Below are 14,859 nucleotides of genomic sequence, written 5' to 3'. Positions count from 1 at the left end.
CTAAACATGTTTCAGGGTAAAAGTGGGAGCTACCTTTGTTTTTGTTTTTCATTGTATCCCTAGAGCTGTAGCATGTTGCTGGGCCTATGCTAAGTATTCAATATGTCTTTGTATCATAATTAAATAAGTGATTAAATCAGAGATTATGCAAGGTTCAGGCTCTAGTACTTTTTAGTTGGGAGACCTTGGATGAGATAGCTAATTTCCCTGAGCCTCAGTTTCCTTATCTGTGAAATGGAAGTAATAATATCTACTGTGGCAGAGGCAGTTGCTGTTCAACAAATGTCTGTATCTTCCCCACATTTCCCAGCACCCAAGAAATCAGGCAGGATCATGTGATTATTTCTGGCCAATAAGCTGTGTGTCACTTCTGGGCTGATGCATTTAAGAGCCAGTGATCGACCTCCCAGCTATCTCTTTCCCTACTGTAGAGACCAAGGAGGCCATATGGGGCAAGTAGAACACCTAAAATATGGCAGAGCTTTCATCGGCCTGGTCCCTGAGTCACTAGAGAGAGCAGAGCACCTCAACTACCTGGGATAGACATATAGCATGAACAAGAAATAAATCTTTGCTGTGTTAAGCCACTGAAATTCTGGAGTTAATTTATTACTGCAGGATAACTGAGCCTGACAAGACTTACATTTCAGCCTTGGAAGATTGTCCAAAGATTAGAAAAAGTGCTTGGTATTCAGTAGATTCAAGTTGCTGTTGTTGTTAGGTGCCATGGAGTCAGTTCCCACTCATAGCAACTCTATGTACAACAGGAATGAAACACTGGCTGGTCCTGTGCCATCCTCACAATCATTGTTATACTTGAGCCCATTGTTGCAGGCATTGTGTCAATCCAATCAGGTTCATAGCAGGTTGTTATCAATAAAGGGCTTACTACCTCTGCTCCTGGCTCCTTGCTCTGCTTCTTCAGCCTTCATTGATGACCCAGCCTCCATTTATGATTCCACTTCCTCTGTGCTATGTTACTCCTCTAAGCTGGAAACATCTCTACACTTTTCCCAAACAACCCACTCCCTACTGCTTTTTGTACAGCTTACATCATTGCCTTCTGCACAGCAATATGAAGAATAGCTTCTAGGGTCATCTGGAAGCTGATGTAGCCTCCAGGCCACCTGCTAGGCTGGAAACATCTCTCCACTTTTCCCAAACAACCCACTTCCTACTTCTTTTTGTACGGCTTACATCATTGCCTTCTGCACAGCAATATGAAGAATAGCTTCTAGGGTCATCTGGAAGCTGGACGTAGCCTCCAGGCCACCTACCCTATGGACAACCTCCCACCCAGCTGCCCCCAACTTCATTCTCAACTATGTCTCTGGTTTCACTCCAGCTCAGCTTGAGGTATAACCACCAAACTCTAGGCCCTGTAAGATGGTCTACTGGACCCTAGAAAGACCCTAATCTCCACTGCTACCTCTGTGGTCCTGAACCTGCATGATACTAAGACCCTCAACTTAATCCCCGCTAGATGTCTGACCCTTGCCTGCTAAGACCTCCTACCATCCAGGCTGCCACTCATCTTCCCCCCTACTGCATCTGTTCCCGGAGAAGACCACCTTCACTCTGGCCTGACATCCTCTCCTTCCCATGATGCTTTTCAAAAAAAAGCCTTGAACCAGAAATATATATGCTTTCAGCTTTCAAGATGGAATTGCTAATCAATAACGCAGATTTGCAGTTGATGACACAGAAAATCAGAGCAGACAAAGGGACTGACCTGGCTCCATGTCAGCACGTTCTAAAGAGTCAGCAGTGTCTGTGGTCCTTGCAGCCTCTCTCCTGGGCCATGGGATCCTGGAGGGTGGTGGGTGGGACGAGACCCTTTCTGTTGAAGAAGAGAATATGTACCCAAGTGAGCAAGGTGGCAGGGTAACCTCAAACCTTTTTTCACAGGTCTCTCCCTAACAGTCATCACAAACTCATGCCAATGGAAAAAGGGGATTTGTCCCTGGTCCTATAGTGATGAAGAGATGCAAGTGGGGTCATAAACATCCTACAAATCCACACAAGCATAATGCCTTCATGTAGCCTTCCCAGGAGATTCGGGTACACCTTCTTCTGTTCTCCCATCTCATCTTGTGCTGTGGGAGTAATGCTCTTGGCTTACAGTCATTGTTTACATGCCTGTTTCCTCTAATGGTTCAAAGCACTCAAGGGCAGGGATAAAATGTCAGTCTTCTTTATAACCCAGGTACCCAGTACGGGGCTTGGCACAAAGCAGAAACTGAGTATTTTTTGAATGAAGGATTAACTGTGCGCTGTGATTGGCAGGGTGGAGATGAAGCATGTGGCTGAGGCTGCAGCAGTTCTATCTTTGATTCTCCAGGCAAATAAATCACTTAACTCTCCTTTAAACTTACCAAAAAAAAAAAAAAAAAAAAAACCATTGCCATTGGGTTGAGTCAACTCATAGTGACCCTATAGGATAGAGTAGAACTGTCCCATAGGGTTTCCAAGGAGCAGCTGGTGGATTTGAACTGCGAACCTTTTGGTTAGCAGACAAGCACTTAACCACTGTACCACCAGGGCTCCTTTTGAAACTTGGTAAGCTCTGTAAAATGGGCCAATCGTCCCTGTAACACACTGCATGGCTGTGTTAGGCTGGGAATACACCTGGGTAGAGTTCATTACACAAAAGAGTTGTGGTTCTGGCCCTATTGCTGATCTCACTGCAGCCTCTGGCAAGTCGTCCACCCTCTCTGAGCCTTACTTTCCTCATTTGGAAGAGGAAAACTCTGAACCAGGGTGCTTTCTGTCCCTAGAATTATATGACTGAATTTGATTCATCTTGGCATCTCCAGCGCTTAAGGAGATATCTGTACACAGAAAAGGTTTGTTAAATGAATAAAAGAAATCCTATCCCATTCAAAAGAAGAGTGAGAGAGACTCAAAGATTTTAAGTCATTTGCCTTAGATCATCGCAAGAGGAAGAACTGGGATTTGAAAACAAGTCCTCCAGGACTTGGGGTCTGTATATTTCCACTTCACCATACTGCCACACTCACTCCAGTCACTACAAAATGCCTTTTCAAGTAAAAGACACATGGGGCTAAATAACAAGGCATGAAGGATATATTTAGCCATCTGATGTAAACAGTCATTATTTGAGAAGTTTCCCAAATACATATTTGCCAAATACACCTAGGAATCTAGCTAAGAAAGCCATTATTGCCTATCACAAGGTGAAGAATTACTGGTAATTCCCATTAAAAACAAAATTCTCCTGCATGTGAAATCTAGCTAGCTTCATCTACATTATATGTATTCAGTATGAATTTCCTTTATTTTAAACAGAGTGAGTCTATTAGGGAGAAACGTTCACCAAGATCTTCCCAAGGACAAAATGTCCCTTCCTTGGGGGCTGGATTCTTGAACACTCCAGTGTAGAAGACCTGAGGGGATGATATAAAATTAACGAAACAAAATTTGGAGGTAAACATAAAAAAATTCTTACAAATACTGTTATAGTCACTAAAAAAAAAAAAAAAAGTGGCGCAAATGGTTAAGTGCTGTGCTACTAACGGAAAGGCTGGTGGTTCGAACACATCCAGAGGTGCCTCGGAAGAAAGGCCCAATCATCTGTTTCCACAAGGTCACAGCCATGAAGACCCCATGGAGAAGTTCTACTTTGAAACCATGGGGTTACCTTGAGTCAGAATCAACTCCATGGCAACTGGTATGCTGAACGGAATACAATTTTCATTTTGTATATCTCAAATTAGTAATAATGGGCATTGTGCCTTTAATTTCTATTTAGCATGACTTGCTCTTGGATGCTTACCCCACAAAGTTTCAAAGAGGAGAAGAAACTTGTTTTGCTTTGCTGTAACAGTGGGCATAGTAAGAGGCACTTTCTCTGGGTGTCTAGACCTCAACCCAGGTGCCCAGTGCCTTGTGTATTTTAGGATTCAGAGTTGTTGATTTTGTCCCTGAGTGTCCCACTGGGGTGACAGTCATATCCAGTGACTTGGATGTTTGATGTGGCAGAGATTTGGGGTCTTTCCCAAATTTCTTTCCATTGTCCAGGTAGTGAAACTTCCATCTGTCTAGGATAACTTCAAGGAGCCCTTGCAGCACAATGATTAAGTGCTCGGCTGCTACCCAAAAAGTCAGTGCTTTGAACCCACCAGTGACTTCATGGGAGAAAAGACATGGCAGTCTGCTCTTGTAAAGATTGCAGCCTGGGAAACCCTATGGGGCAGTCCCACTCTGTCATATAGGTCACTGCGAGTCAGAATCGCCTCAGTGGCACACAACGACGATAACTTCGCTCCTTCTGTGCCTTAACCTTCCTGCCTTGTTGAAGAAGCCAAGTCACGTCACTACAGTTCTTACTCCTGGCTGTTTCTTCCTTCTTCTACCTTCATTTTTGCCAAGGCTGGAGGGAAAACCTCAGCCACATTTCTTCTGTTTATTCCCTTTTCTATTCCCATTCTTGAATCCTCTCTTTTTCAAAGAACCTCCAATAAGTGTCACAATTACTTTTAATGAAACTAAAATACCTATGAATTTCCAAAAGGGTTTTAGGGGTATTTATATACTAGCACTTCGTTGTGGGGGAATCCAGTTAGAAAGGTATACATTCATTCATTTATTCACTGACACATTCATTCATATACTCACTCTTGGATAGCCATACAAGATATACTCAGGAACTAAAAGCAAATTTTGCCCTCAGAAGCTCATGGGCTGGCTAGGAAAATAAGACTTGAGGACAAGTAACAATAATGCTTGGCAGTTTTGTAAGAGAAAGACAGATAAAGCCTAGTGAGAGGACAGGGATGGAGACATCACCTTGGCTGACAGATCAGGGAGGACTTAGTGGACGACATATCATTTAAGCTCAGCCTCGCACCAGAGCCAGTGGCTGGGGCAGAAGGATGGGGAGGAGGGGAAAGGGGAAGGTACTTCAGTATCAGGAGTAAAGACATGAAAGGAGAAAGCATGAAAAGAATGAGTGTGCACACAGCTCAGCTTTCCAGAGCGTGGGCTGTGTAGTAGTAGGAAGGAGAGGAAATCACGTTGGATAGGTGTCATAGATTGAATTATGTTCCCCCCAAAATGTGTGTAACAATTTGGCTGGGCCATGATTTCCAGTATTGTGTGGTCACCCTCCATTTTGTGACTGTAATTTTATGTTAAAGAGGATTAGGATGGGATTTTAACGCCCTGACTAAGGTCACATCCCTGATCCAGTGTAAAGGGAGTTTCCCTGGGACGTGGCCTGCACCACCTTGTATCTTACAAGAGATAAAAGGGAAAGGAAACAAGCAGATAGCTGGGGACCTCATACTACCAGGACAGCAGTGCCGGGAGCAGAGCATGCACTTTGGACCTGAGGTTCCTGTGCTGAGATGCTCCCAGACCAAGGGAAGACTGATGACAAGGACCCTCCTCCAGAGCTGACAGCAAGAGAAAGCCTTCTCCTGGAGCCAGCACCCTGAATTCAGACTTCTAGCCTACTACTGGACTGTGAGAGAATAAACTTCTCTTTGATAAAGCCATCCACTTGTGGCATTTCTGTTATAGCAGCACTAGATGACTAAGACAATAGGTGGTGTGAGTATATCAGGCAAGACCCCTGAATGCCAGGCTAAAGGATGTGGCTTTTATTCAGTGAGTGAGAGGGAGCCACTGAAGCCTTTTGAGCAGAGATGTGACCTAACTGGAGGTTTGCTTTAGGAAGATAAAAATGGCAAGATTTGCACACTCTGTCATATAGGTCACTATGAGTCAGAATCGACTCAATGGCACACAACAACGATAACATCAGGTCAAACCTGAATTGGAAAGGCAGATGGCTGGAGCAAGCACCAAAAAGAAAAACAAACAAACAAACTCACGACCATTGAGTCGATTTCAACTCATAGCAACCCTACTGGACAGAGCAGAACTGCCCCATAAGGTTTCCAAGCAATGCCAGGTGAATTCGAGCTGTTGACCTTTTGGTTAGCAGCCGAACTCTTAACCATTATGCCACCAGAGTTTCCAATCACGTGCCACACATAAGGTGGGGTGTTAGGTGCTTAGACATATTCAATCTCATTTAACCTTCAAAACAACTTCAGGAGACAAGCATTACCAACATGTTGCCATCTAGTCAATTTCAACTCATGGTGACCCTACCTGTGTCAGAGCAGAACTGTGCTCCATAGGGTTTTCAGTGTCTGATTTTTTGGAAATAGATTGCCAGGCCTTTCTTCCAAAGCACCCCTGAGTGGACTTGAACCACCAAAGTTTCAGTTAGTAGCTGAGCGCTTAGCTGTTTGCACCACCCAGGTACTTCAGGCAAGCATTACCTGAATCTAGAAAGATTTGCAGATGAGGAAAGGGGGCTTTGGGAAATTTGGGAAATTTCAGCTCTTTTCCACTAATCTCCCAAAGAGAAAGCAGCAGAGACAAAGTGTGCACCCTGTTCTTTCTCTTTCCAGGTGAGTCATAAAGTGTTCTGTGACATGGCACATGAATGACATCTGTATGCCTGATACTTGTCCTTCTGCTCCCAACACACACTCTTCGTATAATCTATGGTGTATGAAACATGATCATTTCTTCAGCTGCCTCTCAGCAGAGCCCAGGTGGAAGGAAGTGCAGAGTTCCTATATCCACTCGAGTCCCCTTATTTTTGTTAACTTCCCCACCAAAAAAAAAAAAAAAACCAGTGCCATCGAGTCGATTCTGACTCATAGCAATCCCATAGGACAGAGTTGAACTGCTCCATAGAGTTTCCAAGGAGCGTCTGGCGGATTCGAACTGCCAACCCTTTGGTTAGCAGCCATGCCACTTTACCACTATGCCACCAGGGTTTCCACTTCCCCCACAGCTACCAGTAATCAGAAAGATAAGAGGTCATATTGAATTAGGTTCCACAAACACCGACAGCAGTCTCTGGCAGAAAATTTCAAAGGTGGCAGGAAAGTTCTCTTCTCCCTTCCAGGGATTACTTGTTTTTGTCTTTTCTTTCTCAGCTAAGCTGCAGTAAAAGGAGTAGTGGACCCAGAAATCCAGCAGAACACCTTCTGGATATATAGGAGTCTACTCAGGTCACATAGACTGTCAGTGAGAAACCCAGTGTTCCTATGCTGTGGGCTGTCTCGCGCCTCTGACTTCATTCTGTAGGGAAGACTGCCCAGAGGACTGTTAATACACTCAGGAGCTGGATAATTACACCTGCAGCCTGCGGCTGATGGTCACGAATCACTTCAACCTTTTAAGGGAACAAAAAAGGGTTTCCTCATTCTAAACACGGGACATGATGACAGCTGAGCTATACACCTGACAATCAAGGGTATAGGTTCTCTGGGAGGAAGCCCAGTGCAGGGGCAAGAACAGGGGTGTTGGAAGCAAATGGAGTAGGTCTGAACTGTAGCTCACCCAGTAAGGCTGTGCACCCTGGAGCAAAACACTAAGACTCTCTAAATTTCCTTATCTAATAAATGGGAATGATAATAATGGATCAGAGATAAAAGTGTTGTTGTTTGGTGCTGTCCAATCAGCTCAGACTCATAGCAACCCTATGTAAAACAGAACGAAACACTGGTGTCCTACACCATCCTCACAATGGTTACTATGTCTAAGCCCATCATTGCAGCCACTGTGTCAATCAATCTCACTTAAGGTCTTCTTTTTCGCTGATCCTCTACTTTACCAAGCATGATGTCTTTCTCCAGGGACTGGTCCCTCCTGACAACATGTCCAAAGTACGTGAGATGAAGTCTCGTTGTCTTTGCCTCTAAGGAGCATTCTGGCTGTACCTCCTCAAGACAGACCTGTCCATTGCTCTGGCAGTCCATGGCATATTCAACATTCTTCGCCAACGCCGTAACTCAAATGTGTCAATTCTTCTTCAGTCTTCTCCTCTATTCACTGTCCAGCTTTTGCACGCATATAAGGCAACTGAAAATACCATGGCTTGGGTCAGGTGCACCTTAGTCCTCAAAGTGACATCCTTGCTCTTCAACACTTCAAAATGATCTTCTGCAGCAGACCTGCTCAAGGCAACACGTCGTCTGACCTCTTGGCTGCTGCTTCCTTGAGCATCCAAGTAAAATGAAATACCTGACAACTTCAATATCCTTTCCAGTCATCATGATGTTGCCCATTAGTCTAGTTTTGAGAATTTTTGTTTTCTTTATGTTGAGGTGTAGTTCATACCGAAGGCTGTAGTCCCTGACCCTCATCAGTACCTCAAGTCCTCCTCACTTTCAGCAAGTAAGGTTGTGTCCTCTGCATATCGCAGGCTGCCAATGAGTCCTCCTTCAATCCTGATGCCATGCTCCTCTTCATATAGTCCCTCTCCATGGTCTCCTCCAAATCCAGCCTGAACCTCTGGCAGCCCCACATCAATGCACTGCTGCAACTGCCCTTGAATGATCTTCAGCAAAATTTTACTTCCATGTGTTTTCAATGACACTGTTCAATGACTACCTCATTTTGTTGGATCACCCCTCCCCAGAATGGACACAAACATGGATCTCCTCCAGTCAGCTGGCCAGCAGGCTGTCCTCCAAATTTCCTGACATAGATGAGTGAGCACCTCCAGTGCTGTATCAGTCTGTTGAAACATCTCAATTGGTACTCCATCAGCTCCTGGAGCCTTGTCTTCACCATTCCCTTTAGCACGGTTTGTACTTCCTCCTTCAGTACCATAGGTTCTGAAATGGCTGACCCTTAATACATACATTATTATTTCTTCTAGTCTTTTTATGTTCAACATTCTGGGCATTGCTTTCTCTCTTCTTCCCCTCGCAAATTTTTAATTGAAGAAATGGGCTCTGGGAGGAAAAAAATGCCCAAACAACAGCAAGTTGGTCACACTCTTGACCTACCACTATTGCCAGTGTCTTATAATTATTTGTTTGCATGTCCTTCTCTTCCACCAGACTGGGGGCTCCTTGAAGACAGTGACTGCTGGATCTTCAATCCCCAGAACAGGGCCTCGCACATAGTGGCTTTTATGTTCCGCCTTAGCTACCTTATTTGGAGATCCAGAGCCTGCAGTTCTCCTGGGATTTTCTTTTCCCAGCCTGGTTTGGCGAATGACTTTAACCAACACCTTCAAGAACACACCCAGTCCTCTGAAAATCATTTCAAAACAGTATCATGTAAATCATTAAAAAAAAAAAAATTTAAATCATTAGCACAGAATATTTCACCTTGTTACATTGCTAAGAGCTTTGGTTTCTAATCCAAGCCAATTATACGTGCCGACAGCTTCATAACATCTTAATAATGCCAAACCTCCCAGGTCCCTGGACAGAATCAGACCAGGTTGAGAGATTTGGGGCCTGATGTGATGCTGGAAATGGGCATTGCAGAGGCGAAAGAAATGAAGCATCAAAACTAGATTCAAATCCTGCAGTTGGAACAACTGAGGCCAGTGCATAAGGTTAGGATAAATGTCCAGTAAAGGTTAACTTGCTTGCCTTCTCCTGACCCCAGAGGAAGCCAAAACCATAAAACCTGTTGCAAATAAACAGGGAGAGAAGAGAGATTCATCACATTCCCGAGTCTATTTAGAATATAAGTTTTTTTTTATTTTATTTTTTTAAAGCTTTTCTCCCTAAGGACTGAAGGAAGCAGGTTATTTCATTTTAATTATGGCAGCTGCAGCTGCTGCTTGTGGACTCAAAGACCAATTTTCAGATTAAAAAGAAAAAAAAAACCACACATACACACACTCACCGTGAGACTTGACTATGTACACAGAGCGGTACTTCCTCCAGAGAACACATCAACAGGGGTGGAAAAAAACTGGAATGTCCTGCCCCTAAGACTCAGGTCCAGGTGGAAGTCCCTGGGTATGCTCACCCCCACTTCGCCTCCCACCTTACCTCCTCTCTGCCCTTAATGTCAAGACCAACTCATGAACCACCCAGTGTAATGGAATGCTTCATGTAGAGCAGCTGTGCATTTTTAATGCACACAGGGGGAAATAAAGGCAGCAGATGGTTTTATGTAATTTTCCTGTGAATTTTTTACTGGGCGTCTTCATTCATGAAGGCCCGAAAGAGCTTTTTTAGAGGGCCTCCGTGGGTTGGGCCAGCCAGCTCCGGACGTGTTGTGGTAGAGTGTCTCTGGGTGTGGGAAGCTGGGCAGAGCTCGTTTGACATTTTCAGGCCTACAGGCTGTGTCTAAGGAGCCCTGGTGGCACAATGGTTAAGTGCTCAGCTGCTAACCAAAAGGTTGGTGGTTCAAACCCACCGGCTGCTCTGTGGGAGAGAAGATCTGAAGAATGGCTCCCATAAAGATTACAGTCCAGGAAACCCTGTGGAACAGTTCTACTCTGTCCTATAAGGCAGCTGTGAGTCGGAATCAACTTGACGGCACACAACAACAACAGGCTGTGTCTAGGTTTCCACTTGATATTCTCTCATGTGATTCTTCCTCTGTGCAGCCATCAGTAGTGGCTAATGTCATGCCATGGCAAAACTATGGTTCACGAATCCTCACAGGTGTGTTGCCCACATCTGACCCATGTATAGATTTACCTTTGAAATGCCTGAGGCTCTATGCTGTTGCAGGAGCGTCAGTCAGAAGGAATGTTGAGTGGAATACATGGAGCACATCAACGTACAACTCACTGGGGGTAAGAGGAAAGATACTCCATGTTCACCAGAGAAAGATCACACATTTCCTGGGACATGCAAGAACCCTGCCTAAAAGCCATGACAGATAAGGAAGCATAAGCAGAGAAGTAAACAGTTTTTCTCAAAAAGCCACAAGTGCTACAATATGGATGAACCCTCAAAATATTACGCTGAATGAAATAAGTCAGTCACAAAAGGACAAATATTATAGATCCCATGTATATGAAATACATGCTGTTGTTAGGTGCCGTCCAGTTGGTTCCAACTCATAGGGACCCTATGTACCACAGAGTGAAACACTGCCCAGTCCCGCGCCATCCTCACGACCATTGCTGTGTTTCAGCCCATTGTTACAGCCGCTCTGTCAATCTATCTCGTTGAGGACGTTCCACTTTTTCGTTTACCAAGGATGATGCCCTTCTTTGGGAGCTGGTCCCCTCCTGATAACATGTCCAAAGTAGGTGAGACATCCTTGCTTCTAAGGAGCATGCTGGCTGTACTACTTCCAAGACAGATTTGTTAGTTTTTCTGGCAGTCCGTGGTATATTTAATATTCTTCACCAACAGCACAGTCCAAAGGCATCAGTTCTTCTTCAGTCTTCCTTATTCATTGTCCAGCTTTTGCATGCAATGAGGTGATTGAACATACCATGGCTTGGGGCAGGCACACCTTAGTCCTCATAGTGACATCTTTGCTTTTTAACACTTGAAAGAGGTCTCTTGTGGCAGATTTGCCCAATGCAATAGGTCGTTTGATTTCTTGACTGTTCCTTCCATGGATGGTGATAATGATTTAAGTAAAAGGAAATCCTTGACAACTTCGGTCCTTTCTCCATTTATCCTGATGTCACTTATTGGTCCAGACATGACGATTTTTGTTTTCTTTATGTTAAGATGTAATCCACGCCGAAGGCTGGGGTCTTTGATCTTCATCTGTCAGTGCTTCAAGTCCTCTTCACTTTCAGCAAGCAAGTTTGTGTCACCTGCATATTGCAAGTTGTTAATGAGTCTTCCTCCAATCCTGATGCTGAGGCCATGTTCTTCTTCATACAGTCCAGATGATATATAGAGAATAGGCAATGTTTGGAGACCAAAATCTATTAGTAGCTATGAGGGGTGAGAGGGAGGGGAAAAGAGGGAGTCATTACTTGGGAGGTACTTAGCTTTTCGGAAACAAATAATTTTGATGGCTGTATAGCATGATGAAAGTAATTAATATCACTGAATTGTACATGTAAAAAAGTTGAAATGGCAATTTTTTTCCTATATGTATACTTACCACAATAAAAATAAATACATACATATATTTTAAAACCAACCTAATGAAGTTTGTGATATCTGTGGTGAATTTTATCAATTTTCTAAAACTTAATCTTATTTAATCCACCTTTTAAGCCTTTCAAGAACACTGTCAAAAATTCTGGGATTTGAAAGTGCAGGAGAGACACAAGCTCTAATTCTCAGGACCTCGGGTCTGCTATATTCTCAGCCCACAAGGCCCTTCCCTCCTCCTGCGTCCACTAAGCCATCTTTTTTCTTTAGGAGTCAGTGCAGATGCCAACATTTCTGTGAAGCCATCTCTGCTGTCTGCTGTTGCGATCAAAGTGACTGTGTTCCTACACCAAACAATCATCATATTCAGTGGATTCAACTACAAAATCCTTGTGGGTCACCTAGCCCTGCCCTGGCCTAGTGTACTTCGATTCCCTCCTCCACATTTCACCTGCCAGTACTACTACTAAAATGCAATCTGTCCCTGCTGTTGTTCAGCTTGAAACCCTTATTAACCCTCTATTGTCTTTAGGGTGAAACCCAAACTCCTCCCTAGTGCAAGCAGTTCTCTTCAATGTCCAGTCTAGTACCTCTCCAGCCTTACGGCCAGCCACTCTCCCTTTGTATCCTCTAACTCCACTCAAACCAAATTGTTTTTAACACCTCCCTGCATTCCCCGCTGCCCTTGCCTTGGCCTGGGATACCTCTGTAATGCTTATCCACTCATTTTTCTGGGCAGCACCCTTCTTGCTCTGAGCAAAGCATCCCCCTTCTCCTGGAAACCACTTTTCAACTGCTACCATCATGTGGGCTATGGGAGTCATCAGTTGCTGTTTGCCAAATATTTGTGGATCTCTACCTTCCAAGCACATGGTGGGATTCTACCCTGTGATAGGGCCATGTGACTAATTCGGGCCAATGAGTTGGGAGCAGAATTGTATCACTTGTAGCTGGAAGATTTAATTGCCAATGCGAGACCCTCCAGGGCTCTCTTACATTCTGCCATGATGATCAATACAATTGAGATGGTTTGTAAGCCTGGGCCCCTAAGGGACTATAATGAGTAGAAACACTCCCTTTATTCCTCCACCCCTAATGACTACAATGGACAAGGAGTTTGAGAAAGAACAAAATTTTTGCTGTTATAAGTCACAATGATTTAAGTTGTCATTAGTCAATCAGACAGATACTTGAGTCCACTGAGAACTGCCACTTTCTTAGAGGATTCTGACTCCTTGTGGCCACTATTGATTGGTTCAGGGATGCACCTTAATAAAGCTGGGTCAACTGTGGTTCTGGGCCCCTTTGCTCCAGATGACTGGTTTATATAGACCAGAACCTAACTGAAGATTAGAATCCTTTCCTGAAAGTTTTTGAAGCAGGAAGTGGAAAAGAATGTAGTCTCTTTGTAGTAGTGGAAATGGAAAAAATGTAAAAACTTGAGAACTCTTGGCAGCCACTGGGGAAAGCTGGTCTGCAATAACAGGGAATGAAGCTCACAAGTATAAGAAAATAATATCAACACAAAGTGACAAAAAAAAAAAATTCCTAACAATTAAAACCCTGATCCCACTTTTACTGCATCTCTGCCTTTTCTCTGGTTGGAGGGTTCAACTGCTTCTTGAACTCTGTGAGGCCTAAGTCCCTCTGTTTTGGGTCAGTTTCTGTTACTTGCAACCAACAGTCCTAATTAACACAGCTGTTTATTCACTATTGTCATTTATGTTAATAGAAGAAAGCAACGTGAGTGGCTCCAAGTGATGCTGAATTTACCAAAGTAGTGGCTGACGAACAAGTAAGCCCACTGCTTCAAAATGCTGTCCAAACTTGTATTAGAAAAAGACCAGGTCCCCTCCTGTGTGGGTGTAACAGTCTTCATACATTCACAAGGTTTAATCCTCTTTGTGTTTTCTTTAATCCAATAACAGCCAGAATAAAATCTGAAAAGGATTTTCTTCTGCATAGTTATGCCTTTCTTCTTGTTCCAAACACAACTGCATGCCTGGCTCCTTGAAATGCTCCAAAACAAAACAAAAAAGCCCAGCCCAAATCCCTCATCTTGTTTTATGTTTTTTTCTTGGCTGCACAAACTTAGGGGCCTTTGTTTCTCTGTTCTGCCCTTGAACCCTTCCTCTGCATTCCCCTCTGTCCAGAGCTCCCACGCCAGCAGCAAGGGCTCCCAGCTAGAAGAGGGGGAGAAAGGCAGTCTGAGAGAAGGCAGACTGGAAATGACTAACCAACTTAGAGAGAGAGCTGAGGGTCCCCCAAAGCAACTTAATAGCCCTCCGGAATAACCACTGAACGCAGGCCCTCACGGGCAGAATGTGGCTGGACGTGGGGTACGGGTTATGTCTCATATAGCAGAAGATAATTGTTCAAGATACAGCTGGGCCTCTGGGGCTGCCACTGCTATAAGAATGAGAAGAACCATTATGCTTTGAAGATTCTACAAAGAAAGACTGCTCTTCTCCAAAGAACTGGTGAAAGTAATTATACAAATGAACAGGGTTTGATGACTACAGGATGTTAAAGAGTCACCAGCCCCTCCCCAAAGCAAATGAGGATCCTGACTTCCCCTCATTTATTCTATCCAGGAAATCATACAAGAATATGATGCTTACATCAAGCTACCGACTATCTTGATCAGAGAAATTAGAAAAGAAAAGGGGTTTTCTGGAATGGATGGGGGCCAGCTTGGCTTTGAACAAAGAAGGATGGGTGAGATGAGAGGACAAAATGGATGCTGTGCCAGTCACTTTTGCTTACTTGCTCAGGTCCACTCCCCACAGTTCCCTGCTCTTTGGTTTTTCAGGGAATAACACTTCGCAGGCTGCCTTTATTGTCTTCTGGGTAGGTTCGGCTACAGAAGACTGGAGGTGAAAAGAAGAGATAAGTCAGAGTATATCTTCTATTCTTGCTTTGTTTTAGACAGTATCCCTGGAAATGGCTACATAACCTCTGCGGCTTCAGCTCCTGCCAGCAG

At 44.1% G+C, this 14,859-nt stretch overlaps 1 protein-coding gene across 2 annotated transcripts in view; it reads right to left on the bottom strand.

The window, feature by feature from the left end:
* The window catches only part of TENM4 (teneurin transmembrane protein 4), an 887,828-nt gene that overhangs the window by 607,083 nt on the left and 265,886 nt on the right, over window positions 1-14,859 (bottom strand). For both annotated transcript variants that reach the window (XM_049889686.1, XM_049889688.1), the window contains exon 5: window positions 1,733-1,840. In XM_049889686.1, the coding sequence (XP_049745643.1) occupies window positions 1,733-1,840 (108 nt within the window). The remainder of the gene's footprint in view (window positions 1-1,732; window positions 1,841-14,859) is intronic.

The sequence above is a fragment of the Elephas maximus genome, chromosome 7 (genome assembly GCF_024166365.1).
Source record: "Elephas maximus indicus isolate mEleMax1 chromosome 7, mEleMax1 primary haplotype, whole genome shotgun sequence".
Lineage (NCBI taxonomy): Eukaryota > Metazoa > Chordata > Mammalia > Proboscidea > Elephantidae > Elephas > Elephas maximus.
This window is presented reverse-complemented; position numbering and strand designations above follow the sequence as displayed.